Source organism: Prunus persica, chromosome G3 (assembly GCF_000346465.2).
Source record: "Prunus persica cultivar Lovell chromosome G3, Prunus_persica_NCBIv2, whole genome shotgun sequence".
NCBI classification, from domain to species: Eukaryota; Viridiplantae; Streptophyta; class Magnoliopsida; order Rosales; family Rosaceae; genus Prunus; species Prunus persica.
The window spans coordinates 9747933-9774714 of NC_034011.1; the positions used below are offsets into that span (position 1 = coordinate 9747933).

General features: G+C 36.8%; 2 protein-coding genes across 4 annotated transcripts; both read right to left on the reverse strand.

Moving 5' to 3' along the window:
• On the reverse strand, window positions 8163–11273 carry LOC18783738 (probable serine/threonine-protein kinase PBL7). Its single transcript, XM_007214789.2, has 6 exons — window positions 10884–11273; window positions 10307–10545; window positions 9869–10004; window positions 9220–9478; window positions 8940–9072; window positions 8163–8756 (listed from the first exon to the last, which is right to left on the reverse strand). Exons 1-6 carry the CDS (start codon window positions 11035–11037, stop codon window positions 8484–8486), a joined length of 1194 nt encoding a protein of 397 aa, XP_007214851.1. The 5' UTR covers window positions 11038–11273; the 3' UTR covers window positions 8163–8483.
• LOC18781577 (50S ribosomal protein L1) lies at window positions 12264–17789 on the reverse strand. Of its 3 annotated transcripts, XR_002270882.1 has the most exons (11): window positions 17009–17771; window positions 16229–16300; window positions 15259–15300; window positions 15066–15168; window positions 14748–14812; window positions 14619–14663; window positions 14426–14533; window positions 14229–14316; window positions 13982–14098; window positions 12795–12841; window positions 12687–12708 (listed from the first exon to the last, which is right to left on the reverse strand). XR_002270882.1 is itself a non-coding variant. In XM_020560727.1 (10 exons), exons 1-10 carry the CDS (start codon window positions 17669–17671, stop codon window positions 12631–12633), a joined length of 1311 nt encoding a protein of 436 aa, XP_020416316.1. In that variant the 5' UTR covers window positions 17672–17789; the 3' UTR covers window positions 12264–12630. The 3 variants fall into 3 exon arrangements, 2 of the variants coding, with proteins under 2 accessions (XP_020416316.1, XP_020416317.1); XM_020560727.1 differs by lacking the exon at window positions 13982–14098 and having other exon boundaries at window positions 12264–12708; window positions 17009–17789; XM_020560728.1 differs by lacking the exons at window positions 12687–12708; window positions 12795–12841; window positions 13982–14098 and having other exon boundaries at window positions 14131–14316.

Consider the following 26782-nt stretch of genomic DNA (forward strand, 5'->3'; position numbering starts at 1 on the left):
CTATCCTGAAATCTTCTTCCAACGTGATCTTTGATAGCTCTGAACATATGTTTTTTTTATTTTTTCCAGCTATAATAGGAAGTAGGGGTGGGCACTCAAACCGGCGAACGGAAAATCTGAGCCGAACCGCACCGAACCAAATCGAAAAAAAATCGAGTTGACCAAAAAGTTAAAAATCGGTCAAAAACCGAACTGAACCGAACCGGTTTGGATTGGTTTCGGATTCGGTTCCATGTCTTCAAAAATCGAACCGAGCCGAACCGAACCGGTGAAACTAAAAAAAAATATAATTTCAATATATATTTATATTTACTGCTATATTTTTAATTTCACTAAAAAAAAACCTAATATTTATCCAAGTTCAATGTCAAAATATCTCTCTTTTCTCACTTTAATATTTATTTTTTATATGAAATTAAATAATTTGTTAATTTTCAAGTAAAAAAAATAATATTTAAGTTGAGAATTGTATTTAAAAAATAATTTTTATAATCCGGTTCAAAACCGCACGCGAACCAGACCGAAACCGGTTTAAACCGAACCAGACAGTTTTTGAATTTTTTTTTATTAAAATCGAACCGAACCGAACCGAACCAGATGAATAGTACCGGATCGGTTCTAATTTGAGGCAAAAATCGGTCCAAACCGAACCGTGCCCACCCCTAATAGGAAGACCCAAATAACGTTCATGGCAAGGAATGATTGGTACCCCAAGAAGAGCTTGAAGTTGAGCTTGAACTGATTCAGGGTTGGATGGGCTAAAATAGAGAGCAAACTTAGCAAAATTATTTGTGCCCTGAGGCTACTTCATAAAGACTAAAAAGGAGCTTCAATTTCATTATCTAGGAAACTTCAGCATCACAAAATAAGAGAATGTCATATGCAAAAAAATAGGTGATTAAGAGAAGGAGAAATAGAAACCCCACAAACTCGAGTGTCCCGATTAGCTTTGTGAAGTAATGCATAAAAACCTTCAACCATTAAGATGAATACATAGGATGAGAGAGGATCTCTTTGGCGTAGACCTCGAGTAGGAGTGAGGTGATTTAGCGAACGCCCTTGAATCAATAGGGAGTAAGAAGCAGAAATAATACAACCCATGATCAACTGGATAAAGCGATTAGGGAATTCCATCGTGCATATCATCCGCTCCAAAAATACCCATTCCACCCGATCATAGGCCTTGGCCATATCGAGCTTCAGTATAGCCTTTCTTTTTCCTGATTTACCTCTATGTGTTCAGACAATGAATTGTTTCGAAAGCCTAAAGAACGTTATCCAAGATCATACGGTGAGGGATGAAAGCACTTTGATATTTTGATATGACATTCGACATTGCTTTTTTCAACCTGTTGGCAAGAACTTTGGAAATAATTTTATACAAAACATTACAGAGACTAATGGGGTGAAATTCAATTACGCGCGAGGGGCATAACTTTCGGTATTAAGGCGATCAATGTATGGTTGAAATCAGCTACCCCACCACTCCCATTAAGAACCTGTAAACAGAGCTAACAAATATCCAAGCCAATAATACTCCAATAATGCTGATAGAATAAAGCCGGCATCCCATTAGGACTAGGAGCTTTAGTGGGCCCCATAGATTTGATGGCAATTTCCACTTCCTCTCGAGTGAAGAGAAAAGACAGATACCATTGAGTCAGTTGAGGAACTCGGGAAGGGACAGCCTTAAAAATTTCATTACTCATAGCTATGCCAGCTGTTTCCCTCTTTTCGGCTGGGGCGACTGACGGAATGAACTTTTGGTCTTTCTTCTTTTGAATGCGGTGGGTGCCACCACCAAGCCCTGAATTTGGGCTTGAATGGATTATGAGTAGATGGATGTGTTGCGCTTCTAACTTCTAACCAAACGATTGATTGGCCAAGTAAGGAACCTCCTCTTGGCCTAGATTCTTTCACTTCCTCGGGCTGGAGGATGGTTAGGTTTTGTACGGATGTTTTTGTGATTTTTAGGGTTTTATGAAAAAATAATGCAATTAAACTAAATATGCGTATAAACATAAAGACAAGAATTGAAGTGCGGTAAAATAAATCAAAGCAATAAATAAAGCAAGAACGAAATAAAAGCGTTAAAAACGATAAAATAAACAAACTTGAAATTAAACTTAATTGAAGTGTGATAACAATGAAATGTAAAGGAATCGAAATAAACTTGAATTTAAATGACAAGAAGTATAAATCAAACGCGAATTTAAATGACAAGAAAAATATAAACTTACACTAGAAAAAGAAAGAACTCATTATACTAGGTGCTTGAAAAGTAAAATCCTAAGTCTGAGAAAAGAAAAGTGCGAGACGAAAGATAAGTTTGTTTGTCTGATGTTGTGTGTTTAATGTCTTCGTTGAGCAAAATTTATATAGGGCACTCGTCAGCCCATGGGCTAGCCATTGAATGGCCAAAGGTCAACTCTTTTAAAACTTCTTTCATTCCAAGGCCCCCTTAAATCCGTAGGATTACATTGATTGAGATATTCTGACATGCTTGATTCTTCCTTGCTTTGGAACACTCGGAGTTACTATAAAAGATCCCTTGATTTCTTTCCTTGTGAGGCCTCCATCATGTGCACATAATCCTCTGAAAATCTAGGCTTGAATTGTTTGGTTAAACTTGGACATCCGATTTCTCTTATATTGCCATCCATATATATTAAATTTTAAATATATATATATATATATATATATATATAAAAGCACATAATAGGATAAGGAAAGTCTGAACTTTCCAGTTTGGCCGCCATGCACATTCACGTATTTATATATATATATATATATATATGTAAGGTCTTACCGGCATCCCTCCTTCTAAGAAAAATAAGCCTAGTCACCTTCGACTTATATATATATATATATATATATATGTATATATAATATCAATATCAAATATGATAGGGAAGGTTTTGAACAGAACCCCTCCAGCCACTAAGTTTCGGCCGCACATTTATATTCGTTTCTTATATATATATATATATATATATTCATTTATGTTGTAAATGCATGAGTTGGTGGATGACCACCATACCTCTTAATATTCCACCGTTGGATTTTATGTAACCTATGCACTAAGTATTTGTAATTAGTACTTGTAACCTATAGGTATATTGTAAATGATGGTATTCAATCTTCTATCTTGTAAGTCTATAAATAGGTGGTTCTACCAAAGATTAAGTAAGGAATAAACATGGTGAAGCTTTATCTTTAGCATATCACTTCTCTCTACATTTTCTCCCTCTAGTTTTATAACAATTTACAATTTAAACCATAAGTTCCAAGCTTTGAGACCCTCAGCCCAATCTGCGATATCTTAAATACCTCCAGCCGCAATTCTCCAAGGCTCAAACACTTCCAAATCTCGACCGCCCAAAACTATTGGACCCCAACCCAACAGATTTAGTCGCAACAAACACTTAATACTCGCCCGAGATCTCCAATAATCTCGCCAGCGAACTCCTCTAAGAGCAACTCCACCCATGAGGGCAAAGTCTAAGGCAAGGGCAAGCAAGGGCTGCCACTATTCACGTAAATAGTGTCAGCCTTGCTATTTGTGGTTCCACCCACAAGGGCAAAGTCTAGGGCAATTACTATTCATTATACTTTATTTCCTATTTTTTTATACTTTAAATCATTAATTTTGATAATCTTTTGTAATTAAATTTTCGGATAAGATTTTCGGATGAGAATCTCGGTTGCCACGTGTCTTATTCCAGATAAAATTTTCGGATATCCATTAATAAAAATTATAATCTCAGATTTCCGATAAAATTTTCACCCTCTAAAATTGTGCCACGTGTCCCATGTCAGATAAGATTTTTAGATATTTTAAAAAAATTATAATCTCATATTTCAGATAAGATTTTCACCCTCTAAAATTGTGCCACGTGTCCCATGTCTGATAAGATTTTCAGATATTTTTTTACAAATAGTGATCTCAGATTTCAGATAAGATTTTCACCCTCTAAAATTGTGCCACGTGTAATCTCTATCTTCTGAATTCCTCTATAAAACTACACCATCAACACCACTCCTCTCAACATTGAAAATGCACAAAACTTTTTTTCCCTTGCCCCATGGCACCGAACCACATTTGTGCTTGTATGATCTATTCAAAATAAATAATTGGAAGTGCATTAAAAAAATATACAATGCAAGAAATTATAAACTATTTTGAAATGCAAGAATAAAATTGATTATGTAAATAAATATAGACAAATTGAAAATGCGAAAACAAAAATAAAGATTATGCATGAAATTATAAACTATTTTGAAATGCAAGAATAAAATTGATTATGTAAATAAATAAAGCCAATTAGGAAATGCAAAAATAAAATAAACATTGTGCAACAAAAAGAAATAGAATATGCAATAAAAAAAAGTTACATTAAATTGATTAAAATGGCAATTAAAAATATTTTACCTCATCGGAAAGATTTTGACCGCTCCGAATGTTCTCCTTTGCTTTTGTCAAGGCATTTCTCCATTTCCCTAACTCTTTGTTTAGAAGTTTCCATCTACTAGACAAAGCCATTTCGGTCCCAATGGAATCCGATCTTTGACAAAATTCTCCATGAATTTTGCTTCACATATGATGGAACTTTATCTCATTGCCCGTGATAGGGTCATGACTAAAGTTCACCCAAGACTCGCACAACGCAATATCTTCTTGGGTTGACCACGAGCCTCTGATTTCGACAGAAGATGCCATTTGTTTATTTTCTACAAATGGAAAGTAGTACAAAAATGTAAGTGGATAGTAAAAAATATTGGAAGGAGAAGAGTTTGTATGGAATTGGTGTGGAAAGTGGAAAATATGAGTAGAGAGTAAAAAATATTGGAAGGAGATGAGTTTGTATGGAGAATTGGTGTGGAAAATGAATAATGTGAGTGGAGAGTAGAAATATTGTATGGAGAAGAAATTGTATGAAGATTTGGTGTTGAAAGTAGATAAAATGGTTAGGTATTTACAGGGAAAAAATACATACTTTTTTGGTATTTTTTTAAAAAAAATTTCAGAATTTTGTCGGATTTTTTTAAAAATTTTTTGGCCAAAAAAATGAGAACCGTAGGATTTCTGGAAAAAAACCAATCGGAGCCATCCGGTGTTGACACGTGGCAGGTTACCGTTGGAGACTGAGTTGAGTGACGTCAACGCTGACGTCACCCAACTCGGGCTCGAGCCCAGTCTAATTTCGCCCTTGGACCTGCCCGGGCTCGTGGGACCCGCACCTTGCCCGGGCTTCTCCTTCCGCGCTGGAGCTCGTCTGGCCTGTCTCGGGGGGCCTTTGGCCCGGTTTGATGGCTGCGCTGGGCTTGCTCTAATCCCAGCCAAGATCTCCAGCCGCTAAGACGCCCAAGGCACCGGTCACAGGAATCCTCGCAGCCCCTCACGCATTAGATCGCGAAAAAACTGGGCCTCCTTCTCCAGCCCCATTCGAGCATAACCCGATCGAAACCCTTCAGCCAAGTTCGAGCTGCCCGGCTGCATTCGCAAAGCCCAGCTCCTCCTGACGCAGCTCGGCCGCATTTAGTCGAGCTCCAAGCTTCAACAAAGTCGGGCTCCAGCTCCAAAACCCGGCCGAGATCTTCCACGATCCCAGCCGCCAAACCCGGGCAAGATTGGTCTTCTTGCATAGCTCGATTGTGATTTTCAACAGCCCCAAACACTAGCAGAAGAAAAAAGATGATCATAGTAGTCGAGAAATACAACACCAATCTTCGCGGGATCACTTTGTAATATATTATCAGCATAAAAAAATGTGCCATATAATTAATTTTGGCTCTGTGATTGGCAATCTTATGAAATAGGAAGTGTTACAGTCACCAGCTTGCAGCCAATTGACATGAGAACGTTGGCGCTCAAGCTCATTTGCAACCAATTTCTTGCTCTGGAGAATGGCTTCAAATGGGGCAATATTTTGAAAGGAAGCCAGAGAGGTATATAGAGACTGAATTGGAATTCATATGAATGAATTTTTGACTTTTCCACTTCGATAAGCACTTTGTACATATGACAAGATTAGTCGTAGGAGATTCCTGACAATGCCAGCCTTCTTGAATTATTCTTTCACAGTCTTTGTCAGTTGTCCATTGTTCCTCAAATTGGAAATGACATGGACTCCTAAGACGCCAAATATCAATACCAGGCCGTGCGTTGGGGAGGGTGATGATCAGAAGAATATGCCGAAAGATGGTAGATGGTGAAATTGCCCTACTGCTGAAGCAAGGCTAAATTACCAAAGCCTTTGTCTAATCGCGACTTTGGCGTCATTTTTGCGGTTGTTTGTCCAGGTAAAAAAGTGACCCATAAAATCAAATGATAGCATATTACAGTCGTCAATTGCTCGTTGAAAATCTTCAATTTGATCGACGGAGCGGAGACGAGGGCCACTTTTTTCATCCACAGACAGAATCTTATTGAAGTCACCGCAACACATCCATGGACCAATATCCACCTGACTCAAACGGCGAAGAAGCTCCCAAGAATAAATCTGTCAAGTAGGGTGAGGATGACCTTAGAACCTAGTAATTCGTGTAACAAAGGAATTAGGAAAGGTAACCTGAGCATCAATATGTCCGGAAAAGGATGAGAGCAACACAACTTGTAAACCAGTCTTCCAAAGAATATAGAGACCACCAAAGAACCTTGCACAAGGAACACCGAGGACTCCACCCACACCAAGTCTCCGGACCAAGCCGCCCATCTGGACAGCAGTCATACGAGTCTCAATAAGAAAAACAATGTCTAGTGTTTTGTCTTGTAAGAGGTTTCTAAGATCATGGAATGTACGACGGTTGCCAAGCCCTTGCACGTTCCAGCTTAATACAGACATAGCAGAGACCAGAATTTCCACTCAAACCACCGAGCCAAGTCGAATAAAAAAAAACCATAGCATGCGAAGGAGAAAGACAGAGACAACAGAGCAAAAATCCAAGGAATCACCTCAACACTAGCACACTTAAGAAACCATTGACAGGGACCCAGAGTCACAGATAGTGAAACCAACAGGTGGGTGGAGCGAGGGAGACATGAGGGCAGAGAGCCCTAATTCCGACCGTACTCACGATCAAAACCAGACCAAATCCAATAAAATCCCAAGGGACCAGTCGAGTAGCAAATGCAATGCACCCGAGTGGAGGAGGAGACAAAACCAGTCGCTCGTGGCGAGAAGGAGAGACGACGACAAAACCTATCTCGGACAAAGGAGGAGTGACGGCGACAGTTGACCTTGAGGGGGAACCCTAGATATGACATGCGGCTCTACTCACTTAGCAAGAGAGCGACCCCATGATTTCCTTGTGCCGGACCTTAGTGGACTTTAGTCTATGTCAATGTCATGAAGAAGAGTAAGCTTTTTTTTTTTTTTTTGGGTAAAAAAAGAAGAGTAAGCTTAATGGTGCTACTTTAGCATGTTTGCCTAGAAGCCCTTTATCTTCTTCCACCAACCCCGACATGAGCGCATGCAAGCTCACAGAACAGTAGAGCAATGAAAATGGCATCACCAGTATTTTTTTTTGGGTAACTAAATGGCATCACCAGTTTAGCTACTTGTAAATAGACTTGTATAAAAAAGGGCTAAGGCTCTCTACACCACCCAGTATCTGGAAACATAGTTGTCTGCACGCGATTCGAGAGTTGAGATCAGAGTGGAGAAAATAGTTGGTCCTTCACATTCCAATGTGAAACAATTGTTCCTGTTTGTTCCTATTCTACGCTTCAGAACCACTATTTCGTGTCTAAAATTTGACCCACCAAATACACAATAGTACGCGATGGTTGGTAAAATTTAAGGCTGTTCGCTCTTTAAAGAGTGAAAACGGGTTTGAACTTGAATTGATTACAAAAGAAGGAACCATTGCTATGGCATACCCCTTCTTTCTCCTTCTTCCCTTTCGGTAACGTCAAACACCATATCACTTTTGATACCAAACTTACCGGAAGAAAACTCAACAAAATTGACGATCCATTGTTCATGCAAAAAACAGTAATACAAAGAATTGGTTGTTTGTTCTTCAATCGGTCCAGTTAACATGTTAGCAAATCAAAATTATGAATATATACACATTTCCAAGACCAAATAGATATAACCAAATTATGAAATTCCAACGACAGACACAGTAAAACACAAACTGGAGGTCAAAAGGGATGAAACGAAATTAGGCAAACCATAACTAATTGCACAGTCAATGACCATATGATCAACCAATCTTGTGCTTTAATTTTGAATCATCAACTGGATTACGCAGAGCCTCATCTTGTCGACCATTTCTTAATTAGATCTTGAACAGGAAAGTTGTAAGCATGTTAACTGTCACATGTTTCCAATTATATTATTACATAATTCAGATAATATTATATTTACTTCAATCTAGTTTCCTCTTCTATCAAATTAGCAGACTACAAAAACCCTAGTAGTCCAAGATACCTAAGAAGCCTTACGGAGATAATTTATGCATGTCTTCAACTTGTTTCATAGACATGCTTTACTACTCTGCGGTGTTGGTGACTTTGTTGCATGAAAGCTAGAAGAGCTGCCTACCTTTGAAGTTGACCTGTGAATCTTCACAAGTGGGACCAGTGATTGCACAACATCTGCCATCAGTGGCCTGTAATCTGCCTCGGGTTGAACGCACATCGCAGCAATTGCTGCCACCTGAATGACCTCCTTCAATGAGTACTGACCCTCCAATGCAGGATCCATGATCTGAACAACCTGCTCCCTATCTGTCAGCTGAGGCAAAGCCTACAGTGCAGATCATTTAAAGAAAGAAAAGAAGAAGTCTTAACAATTAAGGGGAAAAATGATTCTTAAAAGAAATACTGTCGAGAAAGATATGACCCTAAAATGAATAGGGTAAAGCGTTACTCGTTATGACACAAAGTATTACTCTATTACAGGAACTGAAAATAGACCTAAGAAACCCACCCAAGAAACAAGAACACCTTCTCCAGAAGGTCTCTTCATATCAACTGGAACTCTGCCTGTAAGCAACTCCAAAAGCACAACCCCATAACTGTACACATCTGATTTAGTTGTCAGATGCCCTGTTAACGCATACCTGTATAATGAAGCACATGTGTAAAACTGAATTAACAGCAGCTGCTATTTCATAGTTAGTATTTGAGACTATGAGGGGAATTAGAAATATGGGTAACTCAGTATCGACTAATAAGCACATTGCAGCTAAAAGTTTAGATGTTCTTACTCTGGGGCAACATATCCCTGTGTACCCAATACTCTGGTGGAAACATAGCCTCCAGCCTTGTCAGATCCAAGCTTGGCCAATCCGAAATCAGAAACTTTGGCATGAAAATATTTGTCCAAGAGAATGTTACTGCTCTTAAAATCTCTGTGAATCACGGGAGGACTAATATGTTCATGGAGATACTCCAAACCCTTCGCAGCTTCAAGAGCTATTCTCAACCGAGTTTCCCAGTCTAACTTCATGGAGGGAGCATTAGGACCTGCACGACCGAATTTGAGCAGTTAATCCAACAGCAAACGATCTTTTTCAGACATTTAAACACGAAAGAATAGTGACCAGGACAACAACAATTACGCAAAGAAATTATGCCAACTGTAAAGGACAAGCAAAACTTGTAGGGTCGGGCAAAGAAGTATCATGATTGATAGAGTGTGTGAAGAGGGAACTAAAAAGGGCATAATGCAAGCAGCAAAGATCGAAGCCTGGCTTTAACTCACAGTATGAAATACTATCATATGACACAGATTGCAAAGTACAAGGGTTGTTCATAATATTTTTCTATTCCCAAAGCCTAGTAATTAATCATGCAAAAGAACATTATCCAATCAGTATATCAGAAAGCAATAAACTGTTAACAAGGTATTCTTACCACTCCGAGGATACAAATGTTCCTGCAAACCACCATTTTCCATGAACTCATATACCAACAATTTGTGATTGTTATCTGAGCAATACCCAAGCAGGGCCAACAAATATGGAGAACACAGCCGACTTAGCAACTCCACCTGCATTTAATTATCAACCAATCAATGACCAATTTTACACGATCTGAAAAGTAAATCTAATGCTCAACTTATTATTGCCAAGGGGTAAAGTGGGGAACTCGAAACTTGCATCTTTCGGTGTTTTGGTATAAGAATGTGAGTTATCGACTCAACCAAATCCTACAAAATCATTTGGCTCAGGTGAGTAATTGTTCAACTGACAAGGATTAAAGACGGTATTGTGAACTTCAGCCATTTTTCCCCATCACATTCCTAGGAAACTAATAGGGCCAAAGTAAACAGGATGAATACTAAGATCAGACCTCCATTTTAAATTCCTCTGCTCCCTGCTTTCCTGCTTCGTCCATAAACTTAATTGCAACTTTCCTCCCATCATGGAGAACACCTCGGTACACTAACCCAAATCCTCCTTTGCCAACCACATTTGACTTGCTGAAACCACCAGTAGCAGAATGTAGTTGCTTGAAGGTGAAGACCTGAAGTCCTTTACTGGAAGCAACTTGTAGATTTGAAAAAGCACCTTTGTCCTCATTCCCAAACCCTTCAACAACAACAACAACAATAACAAAATGAAAGGAAATTTCATTGTAATTCCAAGAACATGCAAGAAAGAACAAAAGGCACCAAATTTTCAATCCAACATAATTATAGAACAAAGACTCAAACTTTTGTCTTTATGTCCTTGAGTTTCCACAGAAACCCAAGTGATTTCAATAAAAATTACTAATGTTATTAAGTGGGTGACCTCAAACGCTCTTATAAGCATAAATAGAGAACTCCTACCCACAAAACAACAGTAGAATGTTTAAAAAGATGAAATTTTCAGTTTTTTTCTTGCATTTTCTTAGCAAACAAACAGAGGGTAAGTAGGTGTCTCACCCTTGTGGTTCTCGAAGCGCTTGGCGACCTTGTTGCGAATGTAGCAGTAGTAGCTGAAGGCGACGAGTAAGGAAGCCACGGCCAGTGAAGCAAGCACCACAATGATCACCAATGCCAAGCGCTCCTTCCTTCTATACTCATCCTCTTCCTCCATTTCTCTCACTAAATAAATTCCAAGCAGAAAAGCCTAACCCTAACCCTCAACTCAGTAGCGGATGGGAGAGAATGACATTTTGGAGCTTTGGAGTTTGTAAGACTCTCTCTCTCTCTCGTTCTTGTATTTGTCTTGATTTGTGGCGCGGGGAGCAGTAATCATTTGGACTTTAGGACTATATTTTTTTGGCTCAAGTATATTTAAAAAATATGTAAAAGGCATTTATTGAACTTTGGTTTCTATTTCTACTAAATAAATGTGGTTTATAAGATTTGAAACCAACACCCTTTTTTAGTATGGAAGTAATTTTTGTAATGTTAGAACGGGTTCTGGGTTTGAATCCCTCCTCCTTCATTAATTAGAAAAATATAAAATAATTAGGGAAAGGAAGTTCCAAAAATTGTCTAAGCAAAGCGAAAACCTAAGCTGAAGCGAAAAATTATGAATGTTTAGGTCATGTTTGTTCTTTTCTAATTATTAAAAAAGGGCAGAACTTGAACCTGAAAATTCTTCATCGTTAAAAAGAAAAATACCACCAAAATAATAGTTCATTTTTCGCAATTCATTTTACTAGTAATGTTCGTTTCAAATATCTTAGGCAATAAGATGCAATCATTCAAGAAAAGACAGACTATGACTATGAGAATGGGTCATTATTGTTTTATCGAAAAAAAAAGTATGGGCCATGCTAAGATTAATTAAAAACAATTGCCATCTACGAACTAAAAACAAAATAGGACACTGGAATGACAAGCACTTTCTGCTTTCCTTTTTATCCGTTGTATGAAATTCGCCTTATTCACAATTCGAGAAATGAATGCACGGACTTATGCTCAGCTAATAAAAAACATTTATTTATGTGCCCGGATCTTAAGTTTGGTTCTCACCTCACCTCTCATAATATCGCTTGTACATAAAAAAAATAAAACATCGCCAATAAATGCCGAGATAAAAATTACCTAAGCAATGTCTACAAATCCTTTTCAAGGATAACTATCTGGCAACACTTAGTCTTTTTACCGAACTTCGGTAAAAATTGCAAGAAAATTATTTTAGCTCATTACTTTTGTGTTCTTTTAGTATAGTTAATTACGATTTATTGTTATTATTATTATTATTTTCTAAACTCAAAACATAACCAAAAAATTAACTGTTTGGATCATCGAAGTATATTGGAGGGGCCCAACAAAGTGTCCCTTAAATAGTGTCCTTCGAGTTGAAGATCATGTGACCAAATCGAAAAGCTATTTAAGAGACACGAACAGTCAAAAAGAGGAGAAACATGAACCGTTCATTTTTGGTCAAATCTGTGACTGTTAATTAAGCAGAGAAACATGAAGATCATGTTGATGAAGCAGCACTGCCAAATTCCATATGCAAAAAATACTTGGATGCCCAGCAGATTTGACCCAAAAACAAGATATTAACTTGCATAATCCTAGCCACATCGATCTACTATTCCATTGAACCCCATCAATATCCTTCTGCACTGAGAGAGACAGTGAGAGCCCTCACTTCCTAAAAGGGTAAAAAAATCACAAAGAAAACAAAGATTGAACCACTGATCTATGTTGGAAATGTCAACAGAGCACATCACTTGAGGTGCATTTTATTGTAGTGATCTGCAGCTTTGGATAATGACTGTATTGAAACTGGAACTCCTGGACCCATCTGCACATAATTGACAGGATTAGGATCTATGCATGGCTCAACGTTACAGAATTATGCAAAAACAAAAACAAGGGTTGCGAGCTTACCGTGCTACATATGTGGAAGGAGTTAATATACCCAGCATATTTGGAAGCTGTGCAAATGATTTTCACAAACGTCAAAAAGAGATGTAGAGAAAAATATGCCAAATAAAATAAAATAATTCTAATCAATTAATTAAGAGTGCACGAGAACTCCCATTAATTTAACTTAAAGAGCCACTCTCCTAGTCCTAGGGTTGGTTTTTGCATCTGACTGTCTTAAACCAGACTTAAGTAGCTCTCTTGTTCTTGGCTGCTAGACAAGGAGTTGGGTAGAGAGATAATAGAGCCTCCCCCAAGGATGGTTAGCATCTATCCCTTATTGCCCTGTAATTCCTGAAGCCAAATAGCATTCACCCAACTGTTTGGCATCTTTTACAGTCCAAGATTATAATTGCATCTTGGAATTACTACTGCAATTACTTATCATGTAGACTTGCAGATGAGTTAAGCCAAGCTGACCTCTACAATTTTCTAGGTTGGCTAGGAGAAAGTTAGCGGCTTTAAGTGGCTCAGAGGTAATCAAGCTGAATGTGTTCAGCTCATGTCTGGCTCAGGGGTGGGTAACGCATTCAAGGGCATTCTCAGCTTGGCCTTAAAAGAAATGACTACAGAGACATGCTTTGATACTCGAAAGAGCTTCATGCGATCAAGGTGTTGAGGGTGAGGAACATATAATACAGCATAACCATGCAGTTGGGTCAAACATGACACCAAGATTAAACATGAACAATGAAGTTTACTGTCAACAGAGTCATGCACCTGCACTTCAGTTACAGCAACTGATAATTTACAGCTGTTAGACGATTATTGGGCCACACAAACTTAAGTTATTAGGAAATGAATCAACAACAAATATCAAGCTCACACCCTCTATTACATGTATCCTCATGGAGAAATACATAGGTGAAGTGCACCTTGTCAGTTAAAAAATAACTGGGGAATGGGATGAGAGATCTCAAAATTAAGAGCTCCTGGAACAATTCAACCAAAACTTTGATACCATGCTAGACTATCTTTGTATGCCAAAAACTTGTATTGTTAGGGCATAGGTCAACAATGTATATCATGATGACAACATTGATGAACAAATTTCAATAAATTTCTAACTTAGGCACAACAAAGCTTAGATTTTTCTAACTTAGGCTCATTTGATAAATAATAATAAAAAAAATGAAAAAAAGAGCCTGCACCTCAGTATCAAGTTTGGTTCATTTATCTAACAAGCAAATTGAGCTGAACGTCTTGTTGAGCAGAACCAATGGCTCATGAAGTGCTCAGAAATAAACATGGCTAATAAACTTGATCCTCTGCACTCATATGCAAGAGCAAGAAACCGAGTGTGTAAAATTATGGTTGAACATTATATCAAATTTGAACTTTACTTAGTTTAGCCCACGAATAACCCTATAGGAAACACGAGTAATTTGTGCCACTTACACTTTTTTAATCCCGTAGGCTTTGCCAGCAAAAGAGAACTCATAAAGGCACCAATGTTCTCACGCAGGTACTCCTCTGTAAAGCTTACCTAAAAAGAAAGAATGGTGAGGACACTAGATAAGAAAAATAAGAAAGTGAAATCCATGTCTCCAGAAAAGTAGAAATAGAACATTGTATTTGGACTAAGACTACGGTACCTTTCCAAGTCCCACGTGTACAATTGATGTTCTGTCCATTCTATACTCAATATGACCTTGTCTTACTTTTTGCAGTGCTCCAGAGATGTCATTAGTGACAGTGCCTAGCTATACGATACATAGTATAACCAACATTAGTAGTTTGCCCACAGACCTGCGAATTGAATAAGAAATTACAATATGACTAACTCACTTTCCGGTCAGGCATCAAACCACGCTCTCTAAGAATCCTTGCAATCTGCAAAACATTCAAGATTCCCTTTCGATTAGTGAAGTAATGAAGATGACAAATCCCACATGAAAACAATTACGACTCAAAAACCTTTGCCAGGCGCATAATCATTTCATTTGTTGCAAAACACTTGTCAACATTGAGCTTATGAGTGCCTGCATGATACAAAGCTCAGGTCATAAATGGTTTGATTACTTCTTCAACTGAAGCAATGTAAGATTTATATAAACCCACATAAACAAAATGACATTTATGATAGAAAGAACTTTAGATCAAAACCAAAAATCAGAAATTTTGAAATGGCAAAATCATTGCATAGTATATCCAGCGGACAGGAGTTTCTCTTTTTAGTGTAATATTTAGAATGCAAGTATATCATCATAGTAGCAACAAGAGTTGGTTCGTTACTTGCAATTTCCTCCACAAGTTCAACACCGCCAACAATATCTGCTCCTGCAGCTTTAGCTTCATCTGCATCTGCGCCCTCAGCAAAGAAAGCAACCCTGACAACCTGAAAATAACAGTGGTCATACAGAAGCCAACTAGAATTTAAGTAAGATGAAAACACTCCAGCATGATTTAGCAAAGTTTAGATAACTACCTTCCCACTACCATGAGGCAAAGTCATGTTACCACGAACTGCCTGCAATTCAATCAGGTAGCAGTCCATGTAAATTGAATCTTGAAACCGGAGTTTGAAACATTAAAAATAATAATTACATGTAAAATTGCAAGCATGAAATAAAAAAGTAGAAGCAAGAACTTTTATTAGTTACTGTTTGGAAAGCATAGCACTAAGTTTGAGAACTTCTACTGAAAATATGCAAATTGACACAATCAGATGAGGCCACAACATTATGGTCTGAAGGTATAGTCAGAAAATGATACAATACGATAAATCTAAAGACCCCTCAGTCAAGGCTAAACATATTTGGGTGCATACTAAAGAGAGAGAATCTCTTTACATACGCCCACAAATAGTGAAGGTCGCTTTTAGAATTGAAAAAAATGAGTACAAGGAACCGACAGACAATGGTTTAAAAGGATTAGTCACATAAATTTTTTTTGCTTAATGTCATATCATTTCTAGTCCAAAACATGGAGTTCAATAAAAAATCCTGAAATTCCAATCAACCATCTTGAAGTCCAATCAATATAAACATTTATTAATGGTTTCTTCAAAACATTCTTTGAAATATTAGGTGTTTCAACAATTCTTTAACAATGCCTATTAGCCATCTCATACGCACCCATACACATGTGAGATTGTTCAACTTATCAAAAAAGAACATGGACAGCTATAAACAAATCGAACTGTTGGGAGTAGTTACCTTGATATCACATTGACTATCATGCCCACACATTTTTATTTTGTACCATCTTGTATAGGGTTATCTTTTAAATTTAATGGCTATTCAGCCATGAGATGAATTGAAAATCTAAAACTACGAACTGCTTTTATATATTTCATATTTGCATAGGTTACTGGTCAACATAAGAGAGTCTATTTCACGCAAAAAAGTTATGCTTTAGATAAGAGAAGCTTTTACTCAGATGAGTTGGCATATTACATTTCTCTTGGCGTCAATACCCAATTGGACATGAGCTTCAACAGTTTCATCAAATTTGCACTTGGCATTAGCCTGTAAAACAACTAGAACATGAGAAGAAGAGATTAGAAATGGGAAACACATGCAAAACAAAATACTCTTACGTAAACTATGACCCAAAAGAAAGTCTAAAGAGATCCATGTAATTACAATATAGCTATTATCTTAACAACAAGAACAATAAAACAAAAAAAGATAAATCCAACTGGACTGAGAGCAAAAACATCTGCTGTAAGCTCAATATGCACGTGAAAAATGGTCATGATTTCTAGATGTTCTTACTTAAGTTTAGACTTAATACTCAATCACAAGTCACAACTAGTAATAGTTCACATTGAACTTTCATCCTTAAATCTTTTGCCTCACAAACCTTAGCAAACCAAATTGAGTTCATACGCCAGCCAGATCTCCAAGTACAACATATGTATTTTACCCAGAACGAAAAAGGCAAATTAAAATAAACACTCCATATACTTCGACCACATTTCTTCAGCCAAAAAACAACCACATTTAAAAATTATTCAATTTCCCAGAAACAAACTTAAACCAGAGAAATGAAAGATAATAAAGCCAAATAAACTGTATAGTTAGTATCGTAGAAGCCAATTGCTATCCCAAATTCAAATATGTAACAAGGAAATGGAAAACTTCAGGTCCGTTAACTTTCCCACATTTTCACAGCAACCAAACAGAAACACCCGATTAATCAAACAAACAAAAAAGAGAAAACCTTACACTGACCTTGACATGGCGAATTGCGTCCATTACATCAAAAATAGGCTTCCTCTCCTTCTTCTCAACGTTAATCAACGTGGGAAAAGGAACCACCACCTCCTCCTCCGGTACCCTGAAAAGCCTCCTTCTCAATCGACCATCCGCCTCGATCCTCTTCTTCTCTCTCTCCAAGTAAGCCTCGTGATCCTTCACACTCTCCCCACCCTTGTCAGCTCCGGTTTCGCCTCCCTCGGCCTCCTCCGGGACCCTATCTTCCGGCAACGGAGCAACTTTGACCCGGTATGATACCGGAGATATAGAGGGCACGTGCCTTAAGAACCGAGCCTCTTCACGGGTCCACTCGGAGCGAGTTTCCTGACTCGGTGAGTTGGGCAAGTCCCGAGGCCCTCTCGGCGGCGGTGGTGATGTTTGTTCGGGTTGGGAAGTTGGGTCTGGGTCGGGTAAGGAGTGGTCTTTGGGCTTGAGAGAGTAGGAAACGGGTTCGATCGGCACGGATTGTCGAGTAGGGGGTTGAGGAGAGGGAGAGTTTGGGTTCGGGTTCTGGGTCGTGTCGGATTCGGAGCTAAAGGATCTGCGGTAGCTTAGAAATGGAGGTGGATGAAGATGGGAGTGAGGTTTGGAAAGGCAGTGACGGCGAGCTGAGGAGAGGAGAAGCTTCAGGGCCGCCATCGGAAAGGGGTTTAGAAGGTTTAAGGCAACGCAGCGTTTTTACAGAATGGGCTCTTCTTGTTTCGAATTTGATCACTATTAAGTAGTGCCAAACCAAAAAAACAAGGGTGACTTTTGATTCAGCCCAAAAATGAGGGAAGTTTTTATAAAGAACGGTAAAATTATAGTGTTTGGAAAATAATGCTTTTATGTTATAAAGAAAATGGTGGAGCTCACGTATAAAAAATAATAATAATAATATTTAAAAAATTAATGATGATGTTGGAAGCCATCCAATTTACTTATAAATAGGCTTTCCATTTGCTTAGCAAAATACACAAAAGGAGAAGAGAGAAAAGAAAGGAAGACTGAGAGGAAACAAAAGAGAGTAAGTTCTATCTGAGAGAAAATTGTGTCAGTGTAAACATCACAAGAGTAAATACAATTATACTCCTAATATTCAGTGGTACTTTTTATAGTCTGATATTTTATTTTTATAACACGTTATTAGCACGATAATCTCTCATCTTTACGTCTAAATTTTCCTAGCTCAACACTATGGTTATTTATATGTTTCCTCTCTATCATATGTTTTCTCTCACTTTACTATTACGATGACATGCAAACTTTTTTTTTTTGTATTCTCACAATTTTTATGTTGCTTCATCCATATTTATTTAATTTATTTTTTGTACTGTAATTTGGAATGGTGCGGTTTTATACCCCATCCTGTTGTTTTATGGTGGTATAATTTTTATTACCCATCGCGTTGTAACACATATTATCGTAATAAAAACTAGCCTCTCTGCACGCGCTTCTGCGCATGCGAGAGATTTTTTTTAAAAATAAAAATAAAATTATTTTAGAATTAAAAAAGATAATGGATATTTGTGTTCCATAAAAATAGGATCCATTATCTGAATTTTCTTTTAATTTTAATTTTTTTAATACGAAAAATTATGAATTTACCATATTATCTTCATTTAATTAATAATTTCAATTCTTAATGTTTGCATTAACCAAGGGCATTTTCTGGTATTTTAAATGTTTCACCATTCTCTGCCTTTTGCTTTATATATATAAATGATGGTGTGATCTTAAAACTCATCTTATTATATCTTAAATAATGGCGTAGTTATATTGTCCATAATATATAATATGTTATATACTTCATATATATTAGGTGATGGTTTTATTCATGCATTTACGTTATTTACTATATGATGTAGGTTTATTACCCATACGGCAGTATTTATTTAAAAGTGTGGCGCGGGTTTATCGTCCACACAACTGTCTTTAGCATTTACTTTATTTACTGTATGGTGTAGGTTTCTTATCCATAAAGCAGTATTTATTTAAAAGTGTGATGCGGGTTTATCATTCACACAACTGCCTTTACTTTTTATTTAAAAGTATGGAGTAGAATTAGTGCTCATACCAGCATGTTTACTTTATCGCACATTTACTTTATTATTTAAAGTCTGGTGCGAGATTAACGTCCATACATGAAGCAATTTAATTTATGAATTTATTTTACGGCACATTTATATTTATTTAAAGTATGATGCGAGATTATTGTCCATACCAGCAATTTATTTACAAACAATTTATTTTATGAAGTAATTGTGTGATATGTTGAGTTTTACAACATACAAACATCAGGACTAGAAGTTCCTTGATCCTATACATTAGGACCTGAAGATCCTTGATGATGATAATGATATGAGAGCTGACGGTCTCTCCGGTACTATATTTGTAAACAAAAGATCGGACCTGAAGATCCTTGATCCTTGACATGTAAATAAGGACATGGAGTTCCTTGATAATGTAACAGTACCGTATTGGTTAATAGTGTCGTACAAATGAATAATTGTACTGGCAAATGTACTGTACGCATGAATAGACACGTATTCATGACTTAATGAATAGTACCGTATACATAAATAGTGACGTGTACATAAATATTAATCATTTTGGGTAAATTGTCATTGTATACAAAAGGGAACCTGTAGTTCCTTAAACTCATGGATGAATAATTAAATGAGAAGTTAGAAGCTCCTCAAAACATGGACAATTATGTAAAGGCCTGAAGTCCCGAAATATGTACGGGAAATTATAAAAATGTCCATACCATGAAAATATTGAATTTTGGCATGAAGTTCAAAATCTGACAATATTGAGATCTTGAAGTTCCAATAGTTAAATGGACAACCCTTGAGGTATTATTGCAAATTGTGGTACACCACATATTTCTTTGGCATAAGAAAATGATGAATTTAATAAAGTTCGATTATGTTATAATTGACATATCAAGGAAGCAATATATTTTGTGAATTCCGGTTGTTAAGAATACACAGAGAAATGGATAATATCAGGATAAACCTCAAAGGATGAATTGAGGCTCCTCACATATTTTGTTATATTATATGATTTGGGCCAGAAGCCCATGGATCCAAATATATGAGAGATCCCGAACCTGAAGTTTTGGGTATATAGTAGTTAATGCTCTTTACTACTATATTGCAATATTATCATGGTTTTTACTCAATTTATATTTCATGTCCATTTGAAAAGGGCGAATAAATTCTGAGGTCGTGTTTAGCCCGAGCAAGAAGTTCCGAACTCACATGCATTGAAATATGTAATTTGAGAGATTTGATATGGTTATTTGAACCTATAAGGCATAAGGTTTCAAATCGTCATTTTGAAAAGACGTAAAAATCATAGGTTCAAGTTAAAAAATTTACCCAATTATTATAACAGGAAAGGTGCATACAATAGATAGATTCTTTTCACCTGCAAGGAAGGAGCAGGCTTTGTAAAATCTATAAAATTTCATTATGTTTTGGAAGCCTCTAAAGGAAGAGGAAGACGCCTCTTAAGCTTAGCCATGAGCCTCTCGTGGTCTCCCAGAATCTTTTCATTGGAAATCTGCAGCATATCAAGTATTGTCTTGCTTATTAATGGAGTATGAACTCACTAGTTTCAACAAGGCCTTATTTTCCTCTTTAAGTTTCTCAACCTCTTGTTGAGACTCATGAAGCATTCTCTGAAGAGACGAATTTTCAATGTTCAACTCCTAAATCTTGTTTGCTCCGACATGCAAACGATCAGCCATGTTAGAAACAAAAACAGCACTCTGAATGCTAAAAGCCATTGAGTCATCAATAGCCTCTTCGTCAGACCTTCCTGTTAACAGTATTTCATCCGTAGGAGTAAGAAAATTTCTAGCTACTATGATAGCAGTCGTATCATTCATCATCACATAATCATTAACCGTGAGATGACGATTTTAGGATACAAAAGATGGACGCCAGACTTTGGCTTCACGGGTTGTTTTGGGAGCAACATTTAAATTGAAATGATTTGGCAAGAAGAAGAGGAAGCCATTTTAAGAGGGTTTCGAAGAAAGTCTTATAAAAGTTGAATTTTCAGAAAATGGAAGGAAGTTGAGTTGAAACGCAGATAGGTAGGGGTGGGCACGGTCCGGATTGGTTCGGTTTTACTCTCAAACCACAGCTGAACCAATAAGAAAATAACGGTCCGGTTTGGTTCGGATTAGCCTAAAATCATAATGGAAACCGAACCAATCCAAACCACTTGTAATCGGTTTGGTTCAGATTGGTTCGGCCGGTTTGTGCCTAACACAAAACCATGCATTTTTCAACCTACTCTTACATTATAATGCTAACATTTTGCCATTATATCATTCCATTCCATTCCATCAAAGGCTAATACAACATCATTCCATTTATTCAAAGGTTGTCCAATGTCTAGCATGCATCTAAGTTCACAATTTCCATCAAAACAAACATATACATAATTTGCATTAACCAAGTAGCATTAAATTTACTCATTGCATTCATCACAATTCATAAGAGATGAGAACGAATCAATTTTACTTTAACATATTAAACAAATGCATTCTTTGTAATAGTTAAACATTCTCACATCATGAATATCGGCAAGCTTATAAAGCTGCTGCACCAACTTGCTAATTGATTCGTCTGTACCAGGAACAACAGTAGTAATGCGAGAGAGCCCCTCAACTTCTGCATGGCTAACAGCTAAACTCTGGAAACGAGAAACCAGCTCAATTATAACAAATGCCTAAAACTTCTACCTTAACAGAAGACAAAGGAGGAAATAACAGCAGAAGGAAACCAAATTTCTCAATTTAATAACTGATATTTTCAAAGGATTCTTAAGTCTAAAATTCGACCAAGACTTGATTAACTATTCCAATGTCTAGCATGCATCTAAGTTCATAACTTTGTTCCTTCTTTAACAAAAAGAACAAGGAGAAAAAGCTAATAATAAGGTATTCTTCTTTAACAGGCATCAAGCATATCACATAAGCAACATTTTATATACATTATTCTATGAACAAAACTAAATCAAAGCAAGGTATGCTACAGTCTTTTTGTACAATAAAATACATTAGCATATTTTATAACCATAAAAATGAAAAATTAGGCCTCATAGAAAATACCATTTTATTTTTCAACTCTCTAACTTTTTATATATGACCAGTTATTGGAGACAATACAAAAAATAAAGTAGTAGACAGAACTAGCATATTTTACAAACCCAGCTGATGATGACGATCCACCACCAACAATATTCCCATAATCAATCCTTGCATAACCTGGTGGTCGATGATGGAACTTGGGTTTTGTAGAGATGGATTTCGCTGAGGACAAATGGGTGGGTTTCGCCGAGTTCGAATCATGTTGGCTTGAGTTAGCGTCGAGGGAGAGGGAGAGGGAGATGTAGCAGAGAGACAAAGAGAGAGGGAGAGGTAGCAGAGAGAGATGGAGAAATAATGAGAGGGAGTTGCGGCTAGGGTTAAGAGATGAAGGAAGGGAGATAGGAGAGAGGCTCTTCTGAGGGAGAGAGAATGGTTAGATAACTTAGATGTGTCCGAGAGTTGTAGTTTTGGAGTCCAATCAAGTGTTGCAGGGTACATGGTACACTCTTAAATAACCACTCAAACCTTGCCACATGTAAACTAAATTAAATAAATAATAAATTGATTTATAATCGGTCCGGTTCGGTTTAGGACAGTTTTTAAAACTCTCAAACCACAGCTGAACCAAACCAAACCGGTTCGGTTCGATTTTTCAAAATGTTGACTTTTTCTTTGGTCAAAACCAAACCAAACCAATCCAATATAATCGGTTCGGCCGGATTGACCGGATCGGCCGGATTGATGCCCACCCCTACAGATAGGGCCTTGCAGAGGCAATATCTATATACGGAAATGTGGCACCGTTTTCAGGATCTCAATATTTTCTCGAATCCCCATATTCACTTTTTCCTTTTCAGATTCCAAACATTCACGCGACCTCTATTAATATCTGTCGGCACTTTAAGGGTTTCAGGGACTATTTTCATCAAAGCCAATCTTACTTTGCGAATTTCACGGAGTTATTTTTTTTTCAAAAGCATCTCGAGAACCTCACAAATTTTTGTGGTTAATTTGAAATTCACCAGATCTACCTATTCCTCTAATGTGTGTATAAATATGTTACTAATGAAATCTTCTTTGTAGAATACATCCACTTTTCTTCACTTTTCTCCATATTTAGTGATGCAATATCCAGTTGTTTTTCCTATCAGTGAGCACTCGATGTGCTTGAGAAGCGAGATTATCTTTGATAATCCATTCAGGAAGCAAGACTATCTCTGATCATGTTTCGGCGATGTCGGGGAGCTGTAAGGACTACCACATGCTCTAATCTCATGAAGTTCTTCTATGCTAGGAGAAATGAGAGTTTGTTGTCTGTTACCTCACCAATTTCCTTCCCTGATTGCTTACCTACCTTGCAATAAATATCAAAATTCTTTGTATCTTTTCTTTCTTTTATAACTCTCTGTTCATAAGTGATTTTATTTCTTTAGAATGAACATCTGAAGAATGAATCCATGTAGTGATCCTAACACTAAGAGTTTTTTATTTTTTATTTTTACAGAGACAGAAGAATTGTGATTTTTGCTCTTGCATGATATAACTAGATCATCAAGCATTACATTGTATTTCCTGAGCCGATACGAGCTTGAATGATATTTGAGCAAAGTTTCTCCCACCTAAGGATGTAAGCAATACTTGTGTTATTTCATGCTTGTACTCTTATGTTTTTGTACAACATCCTTAAAGGTAACCAAATGGGGAGATAAGGCCGTTCCAGAAGAACGCCATGCAAAGGACCATTCAAGAAGAATGACTTACATTATAGATCGTTCCAGAAGAACGACTTGTATTATGACCATTCCAAAAGAATGGCTTGTATCATTCTAATATGTATTCATGCATTATTAATGCAAATTTCACAGATTGCAAGTTGGATACATTGATAATATAATGCATAGATTAAAGTCTCATAAGAATAGAACATGGGTATATCAGTGATCAATATGATGCACGCCTATTGCGTAGCAAATGATATGGATTGAAGTCCCAGAAGGACAATCCATTAACATGTCAATATTAATACGGTGCACGCCTAATGCGTAGCAAATTATATGGTTTAAAGTCCTAGAAGGACAATTAATTGACATGTATGTATTAATCTGTGGCATGCCTGCAGCATGACAAATATATGAGTTCTAAATGTTCCAACTCCTTGAATGGAGATTATCCACCCCTACTATAAAATAACGCTCTATTGAGGTTAAGATCTACATTCTCACATAATGAAATAAGAGATGTCTGTCTGGAAAGAGACAATAAAGCCCCTTAAGTGGCTTGGGTACCCAAAAACAAAGAAATGTTCATAATTGATGCATGCGCATGCACATGAGAATGGTGGGATCACGAATTGATGAATGATAATTTTTGGTTTTGGAGTAGCTACTCAAATCATCAATGGACTGTGTTGATTGGAACCACTTTCTATTATCAAATGTCGACAATATCATTGGCCAAAAATAGAAAGAGGCAATTCCATTACAGATGAGAATGAATGTGAAGAAACAAACCCATAGTACGAACCCCAAAATATGTTAACCCTAAGAGCATGTTTACGTATCAGTAATGGAGAAAGTAAGGAATCAGAGAACTACTGAATCGGTATGGGAAGAATCATTCCCATTAAGCTGTTTACTAAACATATAGAATTAGCAAAGGTATGTGGTTGATTCCTATTGTTATTGTTTACTAATTTTCATGAATTAGAATCCAAATTAATTTGATTACTAAAATGCCCTACACATTTACACCACATCACATATATAATTCTCAAATTGGCTAAGGAGACCAAACTAATCCTGCAGCAAACTAGTAAGGCAGTGCAAACATGAGGAATCAATATGCTGAACAAGATGAACAGCAAGAGCCCAGTTCAATGATAATGTTAATAACACCTTTGTCCATAGCTAATTTCAAACGAAAAAATAAACTCCAATAAATATATATATCTTTCACCTATGTAACTAGTAAACAATCAAATAATAATAACCAGCATAATCTTCATACATTAAATACATGGAACTTCTTGGAAATGAGTTTTTAATTTTTTTTTTTTAAGGGTTTGGGGTGTTTTGGAATTATGGTAAAGTGGTAATGGTATTTTTGGAAGTTACTAAGAGAAAACAGGAATGGGAATCGTATCGACTACTCCCCCCTAGTTGATCTGATACCTAATTTTGAGGGGATGTAATTACAGATTTTGAGGTGGGGCCCACTTATTTTTTCATTCATAATTGCAAGTAAACGCAGGGGAAGTCGGGAATGGAAATCATTCCCTTTCCTCCCATACCCATTACTGATACATAAACATGCCCTAAAAGTTATACTTGGGTGTTCGGAACAAAAGAGAAATATACTCAATTTATATGACACAATGTTTCTTATAGAAACAAGGAATGTTGAGGTTCTCCATATTTACAGATGCAATCATGCCTTCTTATTGCACATTTATGGAGACCAACATGTTATCTTTAAGGGTTATTAAATGCACGGAGCATATCGTCAGAAGCGATTCCCTAAAGATGTACAAGCAGAACAAATAGTTAGATATAAAGCTATATAATGTGTCATGAAGTGTAATCCCTTAAATAAAATCCCTGAATGATTGTAATTGCATGAAGCAAGTCTTTGAAGGACATGTGGTTGAAGCACAAATTTTGTACTCAATATTAATATATATATAAATTGCCTCAGTGAGTACATTAATTATGATATGGTTGCAACACATTACAACTCCTGAAGAGTTAATACTTGATTAAAACTCCTGAAGAGTTCAAGAAATATTTTTCTCAGCCTGAAGATCAAGAATTATGTCAACAAGATTCTTGCTTATACTAAGAAAGTATTGAAGCATATTTATGTGGATTATCCGTTGGGCACTTAAATGATTTTTTCGAAAATATACTGGACCGGACATTGTATTTTTCAGATAGAGCTCAGCTCCATCACCACCACTTTGGGATGATGTGAGACATATTTAATGTCATCTACGCATAAAACAATATACAGGCATATTCTTTTCAAGTGAACTTACAAATGCCTAGGTTTTTGTTTGATTCGCGGACTTTGGAAATTTCTATGATTTACATAGAGATAGCTTACTAGAAATATATTTGCTTACTCAACTATATGAATTGTTGATGGCTACATCATTCACTCAGTCCGAAAGATCTTCCCTCTAGAAAGATAGTCATGAACATATCAGGGGGAGATATTCTTCAGGTTGAGCGTATAACAATATTACAAGATTGACTCACAGAAGCAGTGTCAATTATGACATTTAGAAAAATGATCAACAATATGGTTTAAAAGATATTTTGCCAAGCATCAGAGGGGAGCGTGCTGTCAGTAAAGATCTTCACACACTGTACTCTTTTTTCTTAGTCCAGGTTTTTATCCCACTGAGTTTTTCCTTGTAAGGTTTATTTAAAGAGGCAATGTCGCACGCGTGTCAATACACACAAAATTTTATGTTACACATGGTTATGTACTTTTTTTTCCTTCGACCAATTTTTGTCCCACTAAGTTTTACTGACAAAGTTTTTAACAAGGCATATTCCATACATTGTGGTCTCCAAGGGGGAGTGTTGTAAAGAAAATGGTGGAGCCCACATAAAGAAAAGAAGGAAATAATATTCAAAAAGCTTAATGATGATGTTGGA

Excerpts from the sequence above, each read along its gene's own strand:
- LOC18783738 (XM_007214789.2), bottom strand. The coding sequence starts at position 11,037 with ATGGAGGAAGAGGATGAGTATAGAAGGAAGGAGCGCTTGGCATTGGTG. Across the intron at positions 9,479-9,868 it reads ACATTTGTATCCTCGGAGTG|GTCCTAATGCTCCCTCCATG; the intron begins GTAAGAATACCT and ends TCGGTCGTGCAG. Across the intron at positions 8,757-8,939 it reads AAGGTGTTCTTGTTTCTTGG|GCTTTGCCTCAGCTGACAGA; the intron begins GTGGGTTTCTTA and ends TCTGCACTGTAG.
- LOC18781577 (XM_020560727.1), bottom strand. The coding sequence starts at position 17,671 with ATGGCGGCCCTGAAGCTTCTCCTCTCCTCAGCTCGCCGTCACTGCCTT. Across the intron at positions 16,301-17,008 it reads ACGCAATTCGCCATGTCAAG|GCTAATGCCAAGTGCAAATT; the intron begins GTCAGTGTAAGG and ends GTTGTTTTACAG. Across the intron at positions 12,842-14,228 it reads GCCTACGGGATTAAAAAAGT|CTTCCAAATATGCTGGGTAT; the intron begins GTAAGTGGCACA and ends TCATTTGCACAG.